At 37.9% G+C, this 23,497-nt stretch overlaps 1 protein-coding gene across 1 annotated transcript in view; it reads right to left on the bottom strand.

Moving 5' to 3' along the window:
• Positions 1-18,456, bottom strand: part of C5H4orf17 (chromosome 5 C4orf17 homolog) — a 33,677-nt gene extending 15,221 nt beyond the window's left edge. The window contains exons 1-3 of the mRNA XM_066386485.1: positions 18,330-18,456; positions 9,179-9,391; positions 5,970-6,034 (exon numbers count right to left, since the gene is read on the bottom strand). Coding sequence (XP_066242582.1) covers positions 5,970-6,034; positions 9,179-9,391; positions 18,330-18,456 — 405 coding nt within the window. The remainder of the gene's footprint in view (positions 1-5,969; positions 6,035-9,178; positions 9,392-18,329) is intronic.
• Between the last annotated feature and the right edge of the window lie 5,041 nt (positions 18,457-23,497).

Genomic DNA, 23,497 nt, shown 5'->3' with positions numbered 1-23,497 from the left:
ATTAATGCAGGAGAAACTCTCACAAATTCAAGAAGCACAGAGAACTCCACTAAAAAGAAACCCAAAGAAACCTACACCAAGACACATCATAATTAAAATACCAAAGCTAAGTGATAAAGAGAAAATATTAAAAGCTGTGAGAGAAAAAAAGGCTATCACCTACAAAGAAGCCCCCATAAGGATGACATCAGACTTCTCAACAGAAACACTTGAAGCCAGAAGGGAATGGCAAGAAATATTCAAAGTAATGCAGAACAAGAACCTACAGCCAAGACTACTTTATCCAGCAAGGCTATCATTTAAAATTGAAGGAGAAATAAAAAGTTTCCCAGACAAAAAAAAACCTCAAGGAATTCATTACAACCAAACCAGTGCTGCAGGAAATGTTAAGGGGCATGGTATAAACAGATCAAAGTGGGAAAAGAATATAGCAAAAGAGGAATACAGCTTTAAAGAATAAAATGGCAATAAACAACTACATATCAATAATAACCTTAAATGTAAATGGATTAAATGATCCAATCAAAAGACACAGGGTAGCTGCATGGATAAGAAAACAGGACCCGTACATATGCTGTCTACAAGAGACACACCTTAAAACAAAAGATGCACTTAGACGGAAGGTAAAAGGATGGAAAAAAACATTTTATGCAAATGAAAATGAAAAAAAAGCTGGGGTAGCAATACTTATATCAGACAAAATGGACTTTAAAACAAAGAATATAGTAAGAGATAAAGAAGGCCACTACATAATGATAAAGAGAGCAATCCAACAGGAAGATATAACTATTATAAATATCTACACACCTAATATAGGAGCACCTAAATAAATAAAGCAGATTTTGATGGATATAAAGAGCAAGATCAACAGCAACACCATAATAGTAGGGGATTTTATTTTATTTTATTTATTTTTTATATTTTGTATTTTTTTCTGAAGCTGGAAACGGGGAGAGACAGTCAGACAGACTCCCGCATGTGCCCGACCGGGATCCACCCGGCACGCCCACCAGGGGGCGATGCTCTGCCCATCCGGGGCGTTGCTCTGCCACGACCAGAGCCACTCTAGTGCCTGGGGCAGAGGCCAAGGAGCCATCCCCAGCGCCCAGGTCATATTTGCTCCAATGGGGCCTTGGCTGTGGGAGGGGAAGAGAGAGACAGAGAGGAAGGAGGGGGGTGTGTGGAGAAGCAAATGGGCGCTTCTCCTATGTGCCCTGGCCAGGAATCGAACCTGGGTCCCCCGCATGCCAGGCCGACACTCTACCGCTGAGCCAACTGGCCAGGGCAATAGTAGGGGATTTTAATACCCCACTAACATCACTAGATAGATCCTCAAGAAAGAAAATTAACAATGAAACAGCAGACTTAAAGGACACACTAGATCAACTCAATTTAATAGATATATTCAGAACCTTTCACCCTAAAGCAGCAGAATATACATTCTTTTCAAGTGCTCATGGTACATTCTCCAGGATAGACCACATGTTAGGGCACAAAAAGTGGTCTCAACAAATTTAAGAAGATTGAAATCATATCAAACACTTTCTCTGATCACAATGGCATGAAACTAGAAATCAACCACAACAGAAAAGCTCAAAAATTCTCAAACACATGGAAACTAAATAGCAGGTTGTTAAATAACGAATGGATTAAGGATGAGATCAAAGAAAAAATAAAAAAATTCCTAGAAACGAATGATAATGAGCATACAACAACTCAAAATTTATGGGACACAGCAAAAGCAGTACTGAGATGGAAGTTCATAGCACTACAGGCACACTTTCAGAAGCTAGAAAAAGCTCAAATAAACAACTTAACCCTGCATCTAAAAGAACTAGATAAAGAACAGCAAGTAAAGCCCAAATGTAGTAGAAGGAAGGAAATAATAAAGATCAGAGCAGAAATAAATGACACAGAAAATAAAGAAACAACACAGAGGATCAATGAAACTAGGAGCTGGTTATTTGAAAAGGTAAACAAGATTGATGAACCTTTAACTAGACTCATCAAGAAAAAGAGAGAGAGGACTCAAATAAATAAAATTAGAAATGAGAGGGGTGAAATAAAAACTGACACAACAGAAATACAAAGGATTGTACAAAAATACTATGAAGAACTGTATGCCAAAAAACTAGACAACTTAGATGAAATGGACAAATTCCTTGAAACATACAATCTTCCAAAAATCAATCTGGAAGAATCAGAAAATGTAAACAGACCGATTACACCACATGAAATCGAAACAGTTATCAAAAAACTCCCAACAAAGAAAAGTCCTGGGCCTGATGGCTTCACAAGTGAATTCTACCAAATATTCAAAGAAGAACTAACTCCTATCCTTCTGAAGCTATTTCAAAAAATTCAAGAGGAAGGAAGACTTCCAAGCTCCTTTTATAAGGCGAGCATAATTCTGAATCCAAAACCAGGCAAAGACAACACAAAGAAAGAAAATTATAGGCCAATATCTCTGATGAATATAGATGCTAAAATCGTCAACAAAATATTAGCAAACCGGGTCCAACAATATATGGAAAAAATCATACACCATGATCAAGTGGGATTTATTCTGGGGAGGCAAGGCTGGTACAATATTCGCAAATCTATCAATGTTATTCATCACATAAACAAAAGGAAGGAGAAAAACCACATGATAATTTCAATAGATGCAGAAAAAGCATTTGATAAAATCCAGCACCCATTTATGATCAAAACTCTCAGCAAAGTGGGAATACAGGGAACATACCTCAACATGATAAAGGCCATCTATGAGAAACCCACAGCCAACATCATACTCAATGGGCAAAAATTAAAAGCAATCCCCTTCAGATCAGGAACAAGGCAGGGGTGCCCGCTTTCACCACTCTTATTCAACATAGTCCTGGAAGTCCTAGCCACAGCAATCAGACAAGAAGAAGAAATAAAAGGCATTCAAGTTGGAAAAGAAGAAGTAAAGCTATCATTATTTGCAGATGATATGATATTGTATATAGAAAATCCTAAAGTCTCAGTCAAAAAAACTATTGGACCTGATAAATGAATTCAGCAAGGTGGCAGGATATAAAATTAATACTCATAAATCAGAGGCATTTTTATACACCAACAATGAACAGCCGGAAAGAGAAATTAAGGAAACAATCCCTTTCACTATTACAACCAAAAAAATAAAGTACCTAGTAGTACATTTAACCAAGGAGACTAAAGACTTGTACTCGGAAAATTATAAAACATTGATAAAAGAAATCAAGGAAGATATGAACAAGTGGAAGCATATACCATGCTCATGGTTAGGAAGAATAAACATTATTAAAATGTCTATATTACCCAAAGTAATTTACAAATTCAATGCAATACCAATGAAAATACCAATGACATACTTTAAAGATATAGATCACATATTCCAAAAATTTATATGGAACCAAAAGAGAACACGAATAGCCTCAGCAATCTTAAAAAAGAAGAATAAAGCGGGAGGTATAACACTTCCTGATATCAAGCTATACTACAAGGCCATTGTACTCAAAACAGCTTGGTACTGGCATAAGAACAGGCACATAGATCAATGGAACAGACGGAGAATCCAGAAGTAAACCCACAGCTCTATGGACAACTGATATTTGACAAAGGAGGTAAGGAAATACAATGGAGTAAAGACAGCCTCTTCAACAAATGGTGTTGGGAAAATTGGACAGCAACCTGCAAAAAAATGAAACTAGACCACCAACTTACACCATTCACAAAAATAAACTCAAAATGGATAAAAGACTTAAATGTAAGGCGTGAAACCATAAGCATCTTAGAAGAAAACATAGGCAGTAAGCTCTCCGACATCTCTCGCAGCGATATATTTGCTGATTTATCTCCACGGGCAAGTGAAATAAAAGACAGGAAAAACAAATGGGACTATATCAAACTAAAAAGCTTTTGCACAGCCAAAGACAATAAGAACAGAATAAAAAGACAAACTACACAATGGGAGAACATATTTGACAGTATGTCTGATAAGGGGTTAATAACCAAAATTTATAAAGAACTTGTAAATCTCAACACCAGAAAGACAAACAATCCAATCAAAAAATGGGCCAAAGAAATGAATAGACACTGCTCCAAAGAGGATATACAGATGGTCAATAGGCATATGAAAAAATGCTCAACATCACTAATCATTAGAGAAATGCAAATTAAAACCACAATGAGGTATCACCTCACACTGGTCAGAATGGCGCTCATCAACAAAACAACACAGAATAAGTGCTGGCGAGGATGTGGAGAAAAGGGAACCCTCCTACACTGCTGGTGGGAATGCAGACTGGTGCAGCCACTGTGGAAAACAGTATGGAGATTCCTCAAAAAATTGAAAATTGAACTGCCTTTTGACCCAGCCATCCCACTTTTAAGAATATACCCCAAGGACACCATAGAACGGTTCCAGAAGGAGAAATGCCCCCCCATGTTTATAGCAGCATTGTTCACAATAGTGAAGATCTGGAAGCAGCCCAAGTGTCCGTCAGAGGACGAGTGGATTAAAAAGCTTTGGTACATATATACTATGGAATGCTACTCAGCCATAAGAAATGATGACATCGAATCATTTACAATAACATGGATGGACCTTGATAACATTATACGGAGTGAAATAAGTAAATCAGAAAAAACTAAGAACTATATGAACCCATGCATAGATGGGACATAAAAATGGGACTCAGAGACATGGACAAGAATGTGATGGTAACAGGGAGTGGGGTGGAGAGGTGGGGAGGGGGTGAGGAAGGAGAGGGAGGGAGTTGGGGGAGGGGAGGGGCACAAAGAAAACCAGATAGAAGGTGATGGAGGATGATTTGACTTTGAGTGAGGGGTATGCAGCACAATCAAAAGTCAAAATAATCTGGAGATGTTTTCTCGGAACATGTGTACCCTGATTTATCAATGTTACTGCATTAAAATTAATAAAAATAAGATTAAAAAAAAGTAGGCAAGAGATTTGAACACAAACTTTCCACGAAAAGATATATGGATGGCAAATAAGAACACGAATACTTTATTAGTCATTAGGGAGATGCACACTAAAACCACAATGAGGCACCACTACATATCCACCAGATTGGCTAAAATAAAAATACTGTTCATTCTAAGGATGTGGAAGAACGGTAAGTCTAATACATCGTGGGCAAGAATATAAAATGATAAAACACTTTGAAAAACAGTTTGGCAATTTCTTAAAAAATTTAACATGCACCTACTATAAGACCTAGTCATTCAACCCCTAGGTATTTACCCAAGAGAAAAGAAACTATATCTCCATAAAATGACTTGTACTTGAATGTTCATATCACCTTTGTCAAAAATTAGAAACAAGCTAAATGTCTATCAAAGATGAATGGATCAATAAATTGTGGGAATACTTCTCATCAATAAAAAAGGAGCACACTATCCATTTTTTGGATTTATATTAATTATGCTGAGTTAAAGAAACCATATTTTAAAAGAGAATTCACTATATGACTTTATTTATATAAAATCCTAAAAATTGCATGTTAAATCTGTAATGACAGCAGTTAGGTGTTTGCCCATAGGAGGACCAGGGTCATGAGAAAACTTTTAGAAGTAATAGGTTTGTTTATTGTCTTGATTTTGGTGAAGACTTCTGTGGTGTGGATAGATATTTGTCAAAACTCATTAGATTGTGCACTTTAAATTCAGGGTGAGGTAAACAAGGTTTACAGCTGTGAGTATGCAAAAGACAGTGTATTCTTGTATTATTTATTAATTCTTGTATTATTTTCCATACTAACAACTGTAAACCTGCTTTTGCCCCACTCTGCTTGTACGTTTTATATTATGTTAGTTATACTAAAATAAAGCTGTGAAGAATATTGTGAAACATATCTTTTCCAAAAAGTGTATGAAGAAGAAAGGAGAGGAAATGATAAAAATCAAACTAAAAAATTAGCTTTAAATAGTCATTTCTTTACCTTTTTAATTGTGAAGGGATTCTCACTGGAAGTTCTGAAGCACTCCTTGAGTTTTCTACAGGGCTCTGAAATGAGATTGAGGAGAAATATACTTAAAGCAAACTGAAAAAATAATTCTATCACATGTCATATATGTTAGTTGCTGAAATAGATGGGAATATATCTGAATTTCAATTAAGATCAACCCAGGGATCTAATTATAAATATTAGCAAACTTGCAGGTATAATTGTACTTCAATAATGTAATGAAAGCATATTTTATTATAAAACTAATCCTATGCTCAGGAAGATGATATAAATAAACACCACAAAAGCTTTCTTGATCTGGGTGTGCTGTTTTTAAAATTACATCTTTCAGTGTAAGATGTGTTTTTCTCTGGTTCCTGTCCATTAAACTGTCACTTTCTTTAATTATACAGACTTTATGTGTGCTGTTTGCTCTATAAATAGAAAGTGAAGATATATGCTGAGTTATAATTACATTCTTTATTTTATTTCTTGTTTTATCAGTCTCTCAACCCCATACATTTCATAGTCATCTAGCTGAGTCCCCCTAAATTACCCTAAAACCACATAAATATTTGCTAAATTTTCACTTGGATTGAGGAAGGAGGGGCAGCCCCACACCCCTTCCCTGAGAAGAAAGGAAAGAAGAGAATGCAAGGGAAAGGAACCTGGAGGAGTAATTGAGTCAGCCAGTTGTAAATTAATCACAGTTCTCTGAAAGGTTGCCTGGAGGTAATTGTAAAACAAAGCAAGAAGAACAGGTCTTGTACATAGCTGACCAGTGGTCTGGACACCCCTTCCCGCATCAAAGCTTACCCTCCCTTCCTGAAGTCATAAGAGTGATGTATACTTCTAGGCAAAAGGGATCACGAGCCCCTTGCATGAGCACATGATTCTGTAAAAGGTATATAAGATGTAAGAAATTTAACTTCAGGAGCTCATGGTTTATTGCCTCTTCTGGGGCCAAGCTGCTCCACTGGCTATTAAAATCCTACTTCCTTCATCAACTTGTCTGGGCATCTCTGTCCCCCTTGATTCCTGCTACAGGAATAATTTAAATTTAAATATATATTCTGTTTAAGTGATGCTATCTTTTTTTTTTTTTTTTTTTTTTTTTTTACTGAAGCCATAGGTAACACAATTGTTTTAAAGGTGAAAAAAAATTTGTGTATATACCCAGTTGTAACTGAGTCCATTATTTAGAGTAGGTAGAACAAAGTTATGAATGTGAGTCTACAGAGAGAAATCTTTGTGGAAGACAGTAAACACTCCAACTATTTTAAGCAAAAACAATACAGAGAATTGGTTGTTTCTAATGTCCCTGTAAGGGCTTGGCTTTTCACAAATCATTTCAGAGAGAACACCTTGAACCTGACCCACCATGGGGGATACAGCCTTTCCCACAATCAAAAGGAAGAGGGGTCAGGAAGTTGCAGCCACTTCCATTGCTGTCACAACATTCATGAGGCTCAGGATTAGGCACTGGATCACTGGTGCAATCAGAAAACCATCATATCTCCTGACTTTGGTTTTGACACCTATAAGTCCAGGATCTGAACACTAAGATGTAGCAAAAAAAAAACAAAACCATTTCTCAAGTCACGCTTAATAGCAGACATCACCAAAAAGATGACCTGAGCCGCATGTCTGCAATACAAATTTTACCAGATGACAACACCTAATCCCCATCAAAGCACCCCTGCAAATATAATTTTTAAGTCCCTATGCTTTACAATATAATAAGGGACCCCATAAGGAAGGCGGAATAAGTAGGCTTTCATTCCTCACTACAAACAGAAAGGTGAGAGGAGGAACTCTTAACAAGCATGAAGACCTTAGAATAGAATCACACAGAAAGTACTTTATTAATGATCCCTCATTATCTTTTGAAATATATGTATTTTACCATATTATACCAAAATAATTTTCAAGTTCCCTTAAACTTTTAGTAATAGCATGTATGGGGCAGGAGAAAGAGACAAGATATAATTTCTGCCACCCAGAATTCCTTCTATTTTACCTTTATTATTTGCCATAGTGTGCTTTTTTGGTATTAGTTTAAGATGTACAACATAATAATCTGATATAGGTATATATTGCAAAATGATCACCACAATAAATTTAGTTAACATCGTCACTTCACATAGTTACACATTTTTTTTCTTATGATGAGAAATTTTAAGATCTAAACTCTTCACTTTCAAATATACAACACAGGGCCCCGGCCTGTTGGCTCAGCGGTAGAGCATTAGCCAGGTGTGTGGAAGTCCCGGGTTTGATTCCTGGTCAGGGCACACAAGACAAGCACCCATCTGCTTCTCCACCCTTTTCCCTCTTCTTCCTTTCTATCTCTCTCTCTTCCCCGCCCACAGCCAAGGCTCCATTGGAGCAAAGTTGGCTGGGGCACTGAGAATGGCTCCATGGCCTTTGCCTCAGGTGCTAGAATGGCTCCAGACGCAACAGTGCAATGCCCCAGATGGGCAGAGCATTGCCCCCTGGTGAGCATGCCAGATGGATCCTGGTCAGGTGCATGCAGGAGTCTGTCTGACTGCCTCCCTGCTTCTGACTTCAAAAAAATACAAAAAAAATTATATATATATATATATATATATATAAAACAAAGTATTATTAACTATATATAATCACTATGCTGTACTTGTGATTAATCTCAATTTATTTCAATTCAATAAGCATTAATTAATTTATTGAATTGTTTCTGAAAGACCAGGCACTGTGCTGGAAACTGGAAAGATGTCAAGAATAGCAAAAGCACAGAGCCCTGACCTTGAGAACTTGACCACCCAGTGGGGAAGACGTAAACATGAAATTCCATACCTATTGCATTTCCCCAATGCACTTTTTGTCGGAAGTTAGTTCCTTATCAATGGTGGCAACAGATTCAGTGTTGGTATCTCTTAGCTAATTTTGAAGGAACTAGAGATTAGAACCATACCAAATATGTCTTGGACACAATAATAATTGTAACATTTATTAACATTTGAATTGCTGAATTGAGATTAGATGAGTGAAGAATTTTTATAATGAATAACCTATTTTACAGTGAGAAAATGTCATGACAATTTAAAAATCATATATTAGCAATCATATAGATTCCCCCCCACCCCGCCCACCCTATCCAACCCCTGGTAGGCTTTTCCTGCAGGAGGCCTCAGGAAAGGCTTCATCAGTTGAGAGGGACTCACCAGAATGAGGCCGTGGGGGATGCACTTTGACACTGTTCAGGGCTGGTGAGGCTCCTCTGACTGGGCTCTCCGAACCTGCAGTGTTGGGCGGGTGACTACATTTGGCAAATGGTATTTCGTCCTTCTTTATGTAGTTGATCTGGCTAACACCACATAGTTTTTTCAGTGTGTCCTCATCATCATTCACTGTACAGATCGGAATGTTATTCAAGCCTAGAAGTAAGAATAAAAAGACCAAATCACCAGATCAGGTTTAAGGCAAGTTTTCTTTGAGTAATCAGCAGTGTTTTTAAATGTATGTAAGATGTCAGACTTCAAATTGTATGAACCAGTGCTCGTCTTTGAAAATCAGTGTAGCAAATTATATTTGTAATACATGCTTCCTTAAAATATTCTGCTATCTTATTAGTCTGAGAACAGACCCACATCTTTGATCTTGGTCTGAGAGTCAAGTGGGGTAGATCTGCCTCTATCCCACACAAACCTTGAGCATTTCCCAAGTGTCAATAATGAGTAAAAGGGATTATGTTAGTCTACTTCGTGAATACTAGATTGAGATTTCTTTAAAGCATCCAGAATGTCTCAGTGTAGAAAGCATCCTAAAAGACATACATTGGCTATTTCTTTTTTTTTTTTTTTTTTTAAGTAAGTCTTTTTTTTAATGTTTTTATTTATTTATTCATCTTTAGAGAGGAGAGAGAAAGGGCGACAGACAGAGGGAGAGAGAGGAGAGAGAGACGGGGGGGAGGAGCTAGAAGCATCAACTCCCATATGTGCCTTGACCAGGCAAGCCCAGGGTTTCGAACCGGCGACCTCAGCATTTCCAGGTCGACGTTTTATCCACTGCGCCACCACAGGTGAGGCCATTGGCTATTTCTTTGTGCTGACAGAAGGTGAAAAGCTCTTGGAGCTAGGAAAAGAGGCAAGATAAGGTAGATTGTGAGGGAAAGAAAAAAGGAAAATGTGATACAAAAGAACCTTCTACCTCATGCCAGAGTTTTAATTTTATTCCCTCTCATATAACAGCTATTTGCTTTTGGCTCAAATATTGATTTATAGAGAGGTCATCTTTTTTTTTTTTTTAAATAATTTTATTTTTTTAATGGGGCGACATCAATAAATCAGGATACATATATTCAAAGATAACAAGTCCAGGCTATCTTGTTGTTCAATTATGCCGCATACCCATCGCCCAAGAGAGGTCATCTTTTGAGTACAATGCTAGGTCATGTCAGATCAGACAGCTCAGGAAATGGGGACAGAGGGCATTGCCATATGTTAAGCAGAGAATTATGAGGGGTAGTAATGATGGATGCTTTGTTTCACAGAAAGCATTTTTCATATTTGCCATTCTTCCAAATCTCCCTCTGGTACAATTAGCCCACATTCTACTTATCTATGTGCTCAAATGGCATCAAAAAAGACTTTGCTGATGACTGTATGAAATACAGCTGTCACTCTCTATATTTCATAGTTATTCACTCTCTATCTCCTTATGCTCTTTCATTATTCACATAGCATTAGTCATCTGTCATGTCTGTTTGCACATAGCTTGGCTTAGCTGCACTAGAATATATACCTTATGAAGCCTGGATTATTTGTTTCATTTTCTGCTCTATTTCCAGTGTCTAGAAGAGTGCCTGGCACAAAGTAGGTGCTCTATGATTTTTTTGTAAAAAGAATGGACAACATAGCCAAATACATAGCTTTTATTTAATCTAATACTTTGAACTTTACAGTTAGTGACTGGTTCCAAATAGAAATGAGAAACAAATTTTTGAAGATAGTATCACATCTTATCATTTTATCTTAAACACTGGGGTTAGTGATTGGCCCTGGTGTATAGGGATAAATTGCTTATCAAATAAAATATATAACACAGTAACATAGAGACAGTGGAAAAATCCTATTTTCTCTGCTACCTCCTTTAAATATGAAAGATATGTGTGTGTGAAGGCCTTTTTCCCTCCATCCCGCCTTTAAAAAAACCTGTTTATGTGTTTGTTTGTTTGTTTGTTTGTTTAGAGAAAGGAAGGAGAGAGAGAGAAAGACAGGAACATCGATCTGTTCCTGTAAGTGCCCTGATCAGGTTTCAAACCAGAAACTTTGCCCTTCCGGATGATTCTCTAACCAACCCAGTTATCTGGCCAGGGCCTTTCTTTTTTTTTCAGCTTTGTTTTTTTTTTTTTGGTTCATCCATACATTTTTCCATATATATATATATATATATATATATATGCACACACACATACACATATATATGTAAGAAGAATTCAGATTCCATCTAGCTAAGAGTTGGGAAAGAACTATTTTAAAACATGTGAAGGGTATAATGGAATGTCATTAAAGTGGCTTCAGAGTCAAATAGGACAATATTAAATGACTTAAAGCTAGTCACAAAAACTTGAAATTCTACCCAGCAGTGAAGGAGGTTAACAACAATCTTGGCGGGAGTTTCACTAACTTCCTTGAATATACAGGAGAATTAGGTACTGGGCTCTTGGGCCTAAGAAATACCGGCTCCCTCCATGAGGAGTCAAGTTTCTGTACCATGCTGTTCATAAAAAAGGGCTCACCTGTGGGAGGGTGCCAAGTGAGAGTTCAAATCTCGCATTACTTCCTAATCCTCTGACTGATAAGCAATCTCAGTTTGATGAGAAAGTAAGTCTAATTTTTTTTTCTCTGATGTAATTAATTTCCTTCCTGATGAGTGTCCTTTAACATTGGGAAGGTTTTGTATTAAATATAGAAATGATAAAATAAGAAAAATACATATTATTCTTATTCGTAGGTTTAGTGAAACCATTGCATATGTGTATTTAAAATATATATAATATTTATAAGCCAATCAGAGAAAGACATGTACCATATGATTTCACTCATATGTGGATGCTAATGAACAAAATAAACTAACTAGCAAAATAGAGACAGACTCACAGATGAAGAGCAGGCTGACAGCTGTTGGGGAGGGAGGGCTCGGTGAGGGTTGTGGAGGGAGTGAGCAAAAAAGGACCAAGAAGAAGAAAACTCATGAACATGGTCATCAGGATGGTATTGTGGGGGGAAGGTGGAGGAGGGTCAAAAGGGGATAAATGCTGATGGATAAAGACTTGACTTGCACGATGAACACACAAGATGGTGTGTTGAGATGTGTTGTAGAATTGGGCATGTTAACCAGTGTCACCCCAATGAATTCAATTAAAAAATAAAATATATATTAAATATTGCTAATTGAGCATATCAAACTAACAAATTAGCTTTAGAATTACAACTTAAAACCTATATAAGAAAGTGACTTCACATTTTAAGTAAAAATTTATGAAAACATTAAGTTGATGTACAGTAACGATATTTTGAATAACTTATTTGTTTTTATTTATAAGTTTAATTTATTTAATTGACAGGAATTATTTATAGCTTGGTGAGAATTTGCTTGTTAAAAATATAAAACATTTAAAAAGAAGTCAAATATATTTAATGAGTAATTGACATTTAAAGTTTTTAAAGGTATTTACAATATTAACTAAGTTAGTAAATAGGACTAAATATTAATTAAAGACTTTTGAAGTGATTGTTAAAATTTACTAGATTTGGCCCTGGCCGGTTTGCTCAGTGGTAGAGCGTCGGCCTGGTGTACGGAAGTCCCAGGTTCGATTCGCGGCCAGGGCACACAGGAGAAGTGCCCATCTGCTTCTCCACCCCTCCTCCCTCTCCTTCCTCTCTGTCTCTCTCTTCCTCTCCCGCAGCCAAGGCTCCATTGGAGCAAAGTTGGCCCGGGCACTGAGGATGGCTCCATGGCCTCGGCCTCAGGTCGCAACAGAGTGACGCCCTGGATGGGCAGAGCATCGCCCCCTGGTGGGCGTGCCGGGTGGATCCTGGTCGGGCGCATGCGGGAGTCTGTCTGACTGCCTCCCCGTTTCCAGCTTCAGAAAAATACAAAAAAAAAAATTACTAGATTTATAAGTAAAATAATAAAAGTTATGAGTTAAATTAAAAATTAAAATAAAAAGGTGTAGAATTGTTAATTTAAAAATTTTTATGAGGTGAATTTATTACTCTAATTTCAAGAAAATACAAATCACCCATAATCTGAAAACCCGGAATTAACCACCATTATTAACACTTTGGTGAATTCCATTCTTTTTCCTATGCAAATTTATACATATATATCTTTTTAAATTTTTTAATGTTAATTTATTTTATATTTATTAAATTTATTCATTTTAGAGAAGAAAGAGAGAGAAAGAGAGAGAGAGAAAAGGGGGAGGAGCAGGAAGTATCAACTTCTATATGTGCCTTGACCAGGCAAGCCCAGGGTTTTGAACCGGCGACCTCAGCATTTCCAGGTCGACGCTTTATACACTGTGCCACCACAGGTCAGGCAATTTAAAATTTAATTTAAAAATAATAAGTAACTGCATATAATATTCTTTATGCACAAAACTCTCCATCAAGAATACCAAATGCTTTAATATATTAGCGTAGTTAGTGCTGAAAAAGTATTAGATGCTTATGGGCACCTAGAATTTTGCTCTTTGAAACTGAACTTGATCTTTTTCAAAAAGTATGGTCCTCCAACTAGTCTACCCTACCTTGTGAATGATTCTATAAATTTGGGGCTCTTCTTCAACTCCTTTCTCTGATTTCCTTCCCCTTCAATACTACATTTATTTTTGTCACTTTTTTCTAACTATTTTATAAATTAAGCCACTTCTGTCCTTGGCCACTTACATCCCCTTTCTAGGCCACCATTATCTCTTGCTCTGATTACTACTTTTGTAATTTGTTTATTTTTATTATTATTTTTTTTTTCAGTGAGAGGAGGGGAGATAGTGAGACAAACTCCCACATGCACCCCAACCAGGATCCACCTGGCAGCCCCCGTCTGGGGCCCATGCTCAAATCAACCGAGCCATCCTCAGTTCCTTGGGCAATGCTCAAACCAACTGAGCCACTGGCTACAAGAGGGAAAGTGGGAGAGAGGGGGAGAGAGAGGGGAAGAGAAGCAGACGATTGCTTCTCATGAGTCTCATGTGTGTCCTGCCTGAGGATTGAATCCCGGGACATCCACACACTGGGCTTGGCGCCTATCTCTAAGCCTACCAGCCAGGGACTTCTTTTGCAACTTATAGGAGACTTATAATAACTGCTTTATTTCCTTGCCCTCATCCAATTTATTCTCCATAGACAACCAGAAATATCATATTAAAATATATACTTAACCTTTTAAAATATCCTACCTAAAACCCTTCAGGGGCTTCTCATGCACTTAAGATAGCATTGTGCATATAGAGATAAGCTAAAATGTTCCCTATGATGTGACCTCTGCCTCTTATGACTCATCTCATATCAATATTCTTTCTCTCTCCCCTCATATATATATATACTATATATATGCCACACTGGATTTGTCCATTCCTTGAACATTTGATATGATCTTTCCCACCTTAGGATTTTCACTCATGCTGTTCCCTCTAGTCATAAAAAATAAAATAAAAAAGCCACTATTTGCTGTTTCTTAATTTTTTAGGTATTGGTGTAAATGTCACTTAAAGAGATATTCTAGTCTTGACATTCTCAATCTAAATTAGATTTCCTTATGGTGTATTCTCATAGTAGCATATATATATATATATTTAGAGCAACTGTCTTAGATCACGTCTCTGGAAACAGAAGCTGGGATGGAGATTTGTGTGAAGAAAATTTATTGTGAGTGCTGTTTGGAACAGTATGTGTAAGGAGGCCAGGGAAGCAAGACTGGGTGAAAGTTGAACTGCAATTCAGATCCAGTAGAGCCTTCCGTCAGTTCCACATGGAGCAGTGGATGGCTCTGGAGACCCAAGGCAAGGGAGTCAGGCCTTTCTAGTTCAACAATCACTCACTGGTCAAACTCCCATTGTGCATGAGAGCTCCCCTCAGCTGAGAGCAGTTCCCAGAGAGAGACTGGTGTAAGCCATCAGCAGCTGACACAGCTGGCTGGTGGGTGGGTAGGTGAATGCCTTGGTCCTAGAGGCATGATCTAGGTAGGTGGTAGGTATACAGCAGCATTCACTACAGAAGTTATTGAAGCTTATGATGAAATATATTTTTTTATTTGATGAGTATCAAATATCTTCCACTGAACTGTGAACTCTATGAAAAGTAGGTGTGTTTGTTTTGCTCACCACTATTTCAGTTTCCCAGGGAGGTGTTAAATTCTTGTGGAAGAAAAGGAGGGAGTTTAAATAACACCCAGATAAAATTGTAGAGCCACTGACAGATGTTCAACGGAATTTTTAGCTACCTCGGCCATTCAGTAGTTGTGTATCTTTGAGCATGTGATTTCAGTAAAAAATCATTTGCAGCTGTATTGTAGCCCCTCTCTGAGGTTGTGAGATTGTTAAAAAATTGACTTGGTCCTGTAAATAAGATGTGTGGGAGACCAGCCAGGGCAGAGAGAACAGCAGAGAAAATGATGATTGAACTTTGGGGTAGGCCCTGGCCGGTTGTCTCAACGTAGAGCCTCAGCCGGCATGTGGAAGTCCAGGTTCAATTCCTGGTCAGGACACACAGAAGTGACCATCTGCTTCTTCACGCCTCCCTCTCCCCCCCATCCCCTCCTGCAGCCAAGGCTTGAATGCTTCAAGCAAAGTTGGCCCCAGGCGCTGAGGATGGCTCCATGGCCTCAGCCTCAGGTGCTAGAATAGCTCAGTTGCTGAGAAAGGAGCTGCGGTCCAGCAGGCAGAGCATCACCTGGTAGGGGCTTGCCCGGGGGATCCTGGTAGGGGCGCATGTGGGAGTCAGTCTCTGCCTTCCGCCTCTCACTTAATTAAAACAAAAATGAACTTTGGGATAGAGCAAGAAGAAAACCCAGATGAGAACAGTCAGGAGGTTGTGAGATAAACAAGATTCAAGGAGAAAGGCTGGCTGAGTGGCTGCCAGAGACAGATTCCTAAAGGAGATTAAGAAAACCATGGCCAAGGAAAAGAAAACAGATGTTGAAACAAAGAAGTCATAAATGCCCTGGGAATCTATTGTCTTGGCAAAATCTGAGGACAGTGTTTTTCGAAACCCACATGAGGAAAACATTGCATTCTTTTTTTAAAAAAAAAGATTTTATTTACTGATTTTAGAGAGGGAATACAGAGAGAAAGGCAGCAGGGAGGGTAGGGGCAGGGAGTAGGAGACATCAACTCACTGTAGTTGCCTCTCGCATGTACCTTGACCGGGCAAGACCAGGGTTTTGAACCAGTGACCTCAGCATTCTGGGTCAATGCTTTATCCACTGTGCCACCCACAGGTCAGGCAAACATGTGTTCTAATTGCAACTTTTTTTTTCTATGAAGGCAAATACTATTAAGTGTTTAACTGAGTATAATTTCTTTCTGATTTCAAAGGCTTGAAAGTACTCTTCTATATTTTGTTTCACGTTCTTCCTTGAATTATCATATCTATAATGTAATATAAAACTACTGGCAAGGGACTGACTTAGATCCTCAAATTTTTTTTTTTTACATAGAGAGAGTCAGAGAGAGGGATAGATAGGGACAGACAGACAGGAATGGAGAGAGAAGAGAAGCATCAATCATCAGTTTTTCTTTGCGACACCTTAGTTCACTGATTGCTTTCTCATATGTGCCTTGACTGTGGGGCTACAGCAGACCGAGTAACTCCTTGCTCGAGCCAGCGAACTTGGGTCTCTGGCTGAGACCTAAGGGTCCAAGCTGGTGAGCTTTGCTCAAACCAGATGAGCCCATGCTCAAGCTGGCGACCTTGAGGTCTCAAACCTGGATCCTCCGCATCCCAGTTCACTGCTCTATCCACTGCGCCACTGTCTGGTCAGGCTGCCCTCAAATCTTATACAATGTATACCAGTGGTCCCCAACCCCCGGGCTGTGGACCGGTACTGGTCCGTGGGCCATTTGGTACCAGTCCACAGAGAAAGAATAAATAACTTACATTATTTCTGTTTTATTTATATTTAAGTCTGAACGATGTTTTATTTTTTTAAAATGACCAGATTCCCTCTGTTACATCCAAGACTCACTCCTGACGCTTGTCTCGGTCACATGATACATTTATCCGTCCCACCCTAAAGGCTGGTCTGTGAAAATATTTTCTGACATTAAACCAGTCCGTAGCCCAAAAAAGTTTGGGGACCACTGATGTATACCACAAATACTCGCTCATAGTAATGTATGTTCAACTGAATAAAAAAAAGTTTTTGGAAATATTTTGAGGATATATCAGATAATTCTAGAGAGAGTAGTAACTGGAATTGAAATGAAAAAGAAAAGTGCAGCCAGTCAGTTTCAAAAAGCAAAATTCAAGGTGCCCATGAAGCATCCAAGGCCTCACATATAGGTAGGTAGACAGTGTAATATAGAGTCTCATGGTTAGAAGAAGAGTATGAGTCTAGGATACACATTTGAAAGTACTTGCCCTATAGACAGTATTTGAAACTTGTGAATGGGTAAATCTGATTAGAGTCATAGTAGACTAAAAACAGAAAATGGCTGAAGACTGAACTGTGAGAGATGCCAACATTTATTGCAGAATCAGCAATAATAAAGCTGGGAAGAAGAAATCATGCAGGTAGGAAAAAAGTCAAGAATAAACGGTGTAACAGAAACTAACTTTTAAACTGTGAAAGAAAAAGAGGGAAGGAGAGAAGGGTAGAGGGAAAGATAGGAGAAAAAAAAGATGAAGGAACTTAGGAAGAAAGTTGGAAAGAAGGAAGGAAGAGAGACAAGGAGTGGGCAGAGAGAAAAGAAAAGAGAGAGAGAGAGAGAAAGATGGGGGTAAAATTCATGCTTCTCCAAGGCTGGTATTTAGCATGTAGATGCTAGCATGGCTGTGCAGGTTTGTAAAATATTAAAACACTTTCCTACCATTTGGCATTGCTACCTTGAGCTCCCTGAGTGGCCCCTTTGGCACCTCTTCAGACCCCTGTCTTTACAACTGAGTAATCCAAGCATGAATGCCTGGCACAGAGTGTGCCTGCTGGCCTCTGTTTTATCCTCAGTACTGGCACCTGGTCTCAGTAGTCAATAACTGTGCCTCAACAGTGGTTAAATAATTGAATAAGCACCCCTGTGTTTACCCATCAGAATTGGCAAGTAGTCCAAGTGTAGAGAAGAAAGACACATTCTAAGACTTTGAATCACCTTACCTTTGATGTGGCAGACCCTTCTGGGATGAGGGGTGTGCCTGACAAGGAAACAACTTCCATTTCCAGCCGTACTATGGCTGCTTTTGCGCTCACACTGAAAAGCAGACATTGGGGATTTGAGGCTCATGGTCATGGGGTGTTGGTTTTCCCTCTTCACTGTTGCCAAAAAATGCCTTGGGGTCTATCTTGTTAACCTTGCTTCCACTTCCAGAGTGCTCATACCCTGAAATGACAGAAAGACAATCACACTAATAAGTTGTTCTCAACATTTTCTCACACAGCAAATATTTCTCCACCTTCTTTGTTTGCACTGAATTATTCCTCCCATCAAAGCAATGTGAGGGTGGCTATTTGACTTTCAGACCAAATTTTTGTAAATGTTTAGATCAATCTAGGCATGGGTGGAAAAGAAAATTTTCTCCTAGAAAACGAAATACTTATGCGAAACCTAATGTATATTTTATATATTTAATGTCACTTTGTTGGTTTTCCAATGTAAAAATGCATAACATGGTTATTATCAATTCTGATATAGTAAATTAAAAGATAGCTTTAAAATACGATACCCACGAATGTGTTTTATGTTAAATTAACTTTAAATAAGGACTTTTCCTATTGTACTTTAATAAAACCAACCCTTAAATTTGTGTCATCTTCTAAGAAGATGTTAAAATCTGAAGAAAAAGAAATCTAATAGAAAAAGAATATTACAGATGATAAACTGGAGAACATTTGGAATGCTATTTGCAATATTCAGTAATATTTAATGATGTTCCCTCAATCACTTAGCAATCATTTATTAGACACTTACAGTGTCATAATTCTCAAGTATAAAGGGTATATTTCTTGGGGAATTCACAGTCACTTGGGAATGAAAATTTCTGGATTAGGAACATAGGAAAGAGGTTTGTTTTTGTTGTTGTTTGTTTGTTTTTTATTAAGTGAGAAGTGAGGAAGCAGAGAGACAAATTCCTGCACATGCCCAGACTAGGATCCACCCAGCAATCCCCCTACCCCACCATGCTCTGCCCATCTGGGGCCATTGCTGTGTTGTTCAGCAACCAAGCTATTTTAGTACCTGAGGTGAGGTCATGGAGCCATACTCAGCACCCAGGGCTAATGCGCTCAAACCAATGGAGCAATGACTGTGGGAAGGAAAGAAAGAGAGAAAGAGAAGGGGAGGGAGCGAGTGGAGAAGCAAAGGGTTGCTTCTCCTGTGTGCCCTGACCAGGAATCAAACCCAGGACTTCTGCATGCCAGGAAGATGCTCTACCATTGAGCAAACCAGCCAGAGCCAGGAAAGAGTTATTTAATCTTTCTTGAAGATAGTATACTGATCTTAATATTTAAGAAAAAAATTTTTGGTGTTTATTGTATATTTTTTATCTTACATAGAAATCTTATTTATCACAGAAATATTAAGAAATAATACAGCCTGACCAGGCGGTAGCACAGTGGATAGAGCGTTGGACTGGGATGCAGAGGACCCAGGTTTGAGACCCCAAGGTCACCAGTTTGAGCATAGGCTCATCTGGTTTGAGCAAAGCTCACCAACTTGGACCCAAGGTCGCTGGCTTGAGCAAGGGGTTACTCAGTCTGCTGAAGGTCCATGGTCAAGGCACATATGAGAAAGCAATCAGTGAACAACTAAAGTGTGGCAACGAAAAACTGATGACTGATGCTTCTCTTCTCTCTTCATTCCTGTCTGTCTATTCCTCTCTCTGACTCTCTTTCTGTCTCTGTAAAAAACAAACCAGAAAAACCCATTTTATTTCTAACTATGGCATGGAGTTTTTCTTGTCAGAATAATGTGCAGCATCAAAGTATTTTCATATTCTGAAAATTGACTTCAAGAATTTGTTGGAGCAGATATTTTTAGTCGCTTGGCTATCTTTTTAGACTAGAGCAATTTGTATTCAAGTTTTTCATGTTATATTTTCAGAATGTTTGGTATAGTAATTACTGGCCTTGTTGCCACAAAACATCTGATTTTCATAAATTCTAAAATTATTCTAGGCTGAATAAAATATATTTCAATATTTTAAATTTATAAAATATAAATATTATCTAACAATAAAAATATATTTCTTTGTGTTACTTATGAGTAATTAGGAGGTAGTTCTACCCTCTTTTTGAAAGTCAGACCTTAGACTTAACTCATTTTTCTTTCTGTGTGAGACCTTTTATACAATTGGGTCAGAAAATTCATTTTTTATTTATATTGGGAAAAACAAGTACAATAGACTGCTTGGAGAGTGAAACAGATGCTGAACTGGAATTAAAAAGTGGGATTTATGGTCCCAGCTTGCCATTAATGAGCTAAGTGACCGTGATTGAATTGCTTTATTTCCTAGATTGTGGCTTGCTCATCTGAAACCTGTAAATCATTACATGACTGCTAGAATAGTTAGCTATTCTACTGTGTGTTTCTTTCCCACATCAGTTTTCTTAGGTTAATTTGAAGGATAGTGATAATTCTTTAAATTCTGACATAAAGGTCAACAAGCAAACAATGCAAAGAATTATTCTTCCTCCTCTTACAAAAATTGCAGTGCAGTCTAAAATTCATCTTGCTCTTATATTGCAAAAGGTATATAATGTTTATTCTTATATTATAGAAAATTTAATAATCTGATGTTATGGTTTTTATTATTTCTCTTAGAAGTTTCAAAATAATGTTAAAGGAATAAAGGCAATATATAAATAGTTTATTCTCAGATATCATGTAAAATTTTACAAAATCCAAAATATACATTATGTACTATTGAAAGTCTTAATTAAACTTAAATTTACACAAGTGAAGTAAGTAATAACTATGGGCAAAGTTATCCTTTGGTTCTAGCAATTGATCTAATGAGAATAAAATAAAACTACCTCAAACATGAGAAAAAGCAAAACTTTTTCTTTGTGAAAGACACTGGTAAAAGAATAAAAATTGAGCCACAATCTGGAAGAAAATGTTTTCAAAACACTTATTTGATAAAGGACTTGTATCTAAAATATACAGAGAACATTTAAAACTCACAGTAAGAAAACAAATAGCCCAATTAAAAACCAGGCAAAATATCTGAATAAACACTTGATCAAAGATGATCAGCAGATGGCAAATAAGCATGCATATGAAAAGATACTCGACAGCATTTGTCATTAGGGAATAAAAAATTAAAACCACAGTGAGATACTATGATACACCTACCAGAATGACTAAAATCCAAAACTTTGACAATATCAAATGCTGACAAGTATGTAGAGCATCATGAACTCGCATTCATTCTTAGGGAAAATGCAAAATGGAACAGCCACTTCGGGAGACATATTGGCAGTTTCTTACAAAGCCAAACATAGTTTTACCATATGATCCGGCAATCATGCTCCTTGGTAGCTACTCAAAGATTTGAAAACTTATTTCCACACAGAAACTTACACATTAACGTATACTCATAATTACCAAACTTGAAAGTAACTAAGGTGTCCTTTAATAGAGAATGGATAAATCAATAGTGGTACATACATACAATGGCTGAAAGTTACTATGAATCCCTAGGGAGGCAAAGATTATTTAGGTGATGAAGCCTGAACCACTTTATACGTGCAGGTCCCCTAGCCTAGAATGAATGCAGTGAGGTCTCCCCATGGCATCCCTTCATTTCAGTCATTGCTCTGGCTAAATAGGACTTTCTCCACAAGGCTTTCTTATTCTTTTCTATAATTCCCACCATCATCCCAGCCTCATCCTCTATCCCTGACCCTCCTTAAGCTGTCCCCATAGCATGTCATTCTCTGACATTTGTTTTACATTTCTGTGTTTATTTTCTGCTTCTCTTAGTAGGATAATCAAGTAAGTAGTAGTGATCAATTTTTCTACTTCTGTATTCCCAGCACCTGTCACATAGTATGCACTCAATCAGTATTTTTAAAATGAAGGATTTCCCACAGAATGAATGTCTTTATCCCACAAACTTAGCATATTGTAATTGTAGGATCTCCTCGAAAATAGGTGGCTCACTTTAAAAGATAATACCTCATTTTCTCAAAACAGACTTATTTGGCTTTTACATAGTCTTGAAAAGAAGATGAACTTGAGGTCCTATTGGGTTGGGGAATAAGTTCGTAGCATTTTTATATTTTCTTTTATTTTACAATGATTTGTTTGCTGTTTGGCAAAGGGTAAATATTCATTCGATAAAACTCTTTCTGCTCTACAAAACTATGTTAATTGTATTTTTGAGTTATTTAATTTTTTATTAGTTTTGAGGCTTAGAAATGGAATACCCAGGAGGCAAAAATCAACATTTTCGACACCTGCTCTTCTTTTGCTTTTCATCAAGGTCAAAAAGCTGCCGAAGCAGCCCGGGACATTTGCGACGTGTATGGAGAAGGTGTCATAGGCGAGTCTACAGCATGGAAATGGTTTGCAGAGTTCAAAAATGGCGACTTTGACGTGGATGACACGTGCTGCAGCGGAAGGCCTTCTGAATTCAATGAAGAACTGGGAAATGCTCGAAAACAATGCCACGGTCAACAAGGAGCTCTACATTGCCCAGCTACACCGCGTGAATGAGGCTATTCGACTGAAAAGACCTGATCGACATGGTCAAACCATACTCCTTCACGACAACGCCAGGCCCCATGTTGCACGAGTCGTCAAAGCCACACTCCAAGAGCTCGAAGGGGAGGTCCTTCAGCATCCGCCGTATTCTCCGGACCTTGCACCGACCGATTACCATCTTTTCCGCTCCCTGTCAAACCATATGAAGGGTGTTACCTTTGATAACAAAGAGGTCCTTAAAAACTGGCTCAACAACTTCTTTGACACCAGACCAGGCGATTTTTGGCGGAACAGCATCAACAAATTGGTCGAGAGGTGGGAAGAGGTTGTAAACAGCAACGGCAAATATATAATTGATTAACTTATTGATATAATTATTGTTTTTTGTTTAAATAAAAGTCTTTGGTAAAAACGCTACGAACTTATTTCCCAACCCAATATAACTAAGTCATAGCTAAAATTTTTGAAGATTATTTTTAAATGGTGAATTTAGAATTGTACCTGAGAACAGTTTTAAAGGAAGATGATCTGGTCGACAGGAACTCAAGGCTATTGATACCCTCCAAGATTTATCGTGGGTCTACACTGAGTTGTCCTTAATTTCCTTAAATATTTACAC

This window comes from Saccopteryx leptura, chromosome 5 (genome assembly GCF_036850995.1).
Source record: "Saccopteryx leptura isolate mSacLep1 chromosome 5, mSacLep1_pri_phased_curated, whole genome shotgun sequence".
Taxonomy (NCBI): domain Eukaryota; kingdom Metazoa; phylum Chordata; class Mammalia; order Chiroptera; family Emballonuridae; genus Saccopteryx; species Saccopteryx leptura.
This window is presented reverse-complemented; position numbering and strand designations above follow the sequence as displayed.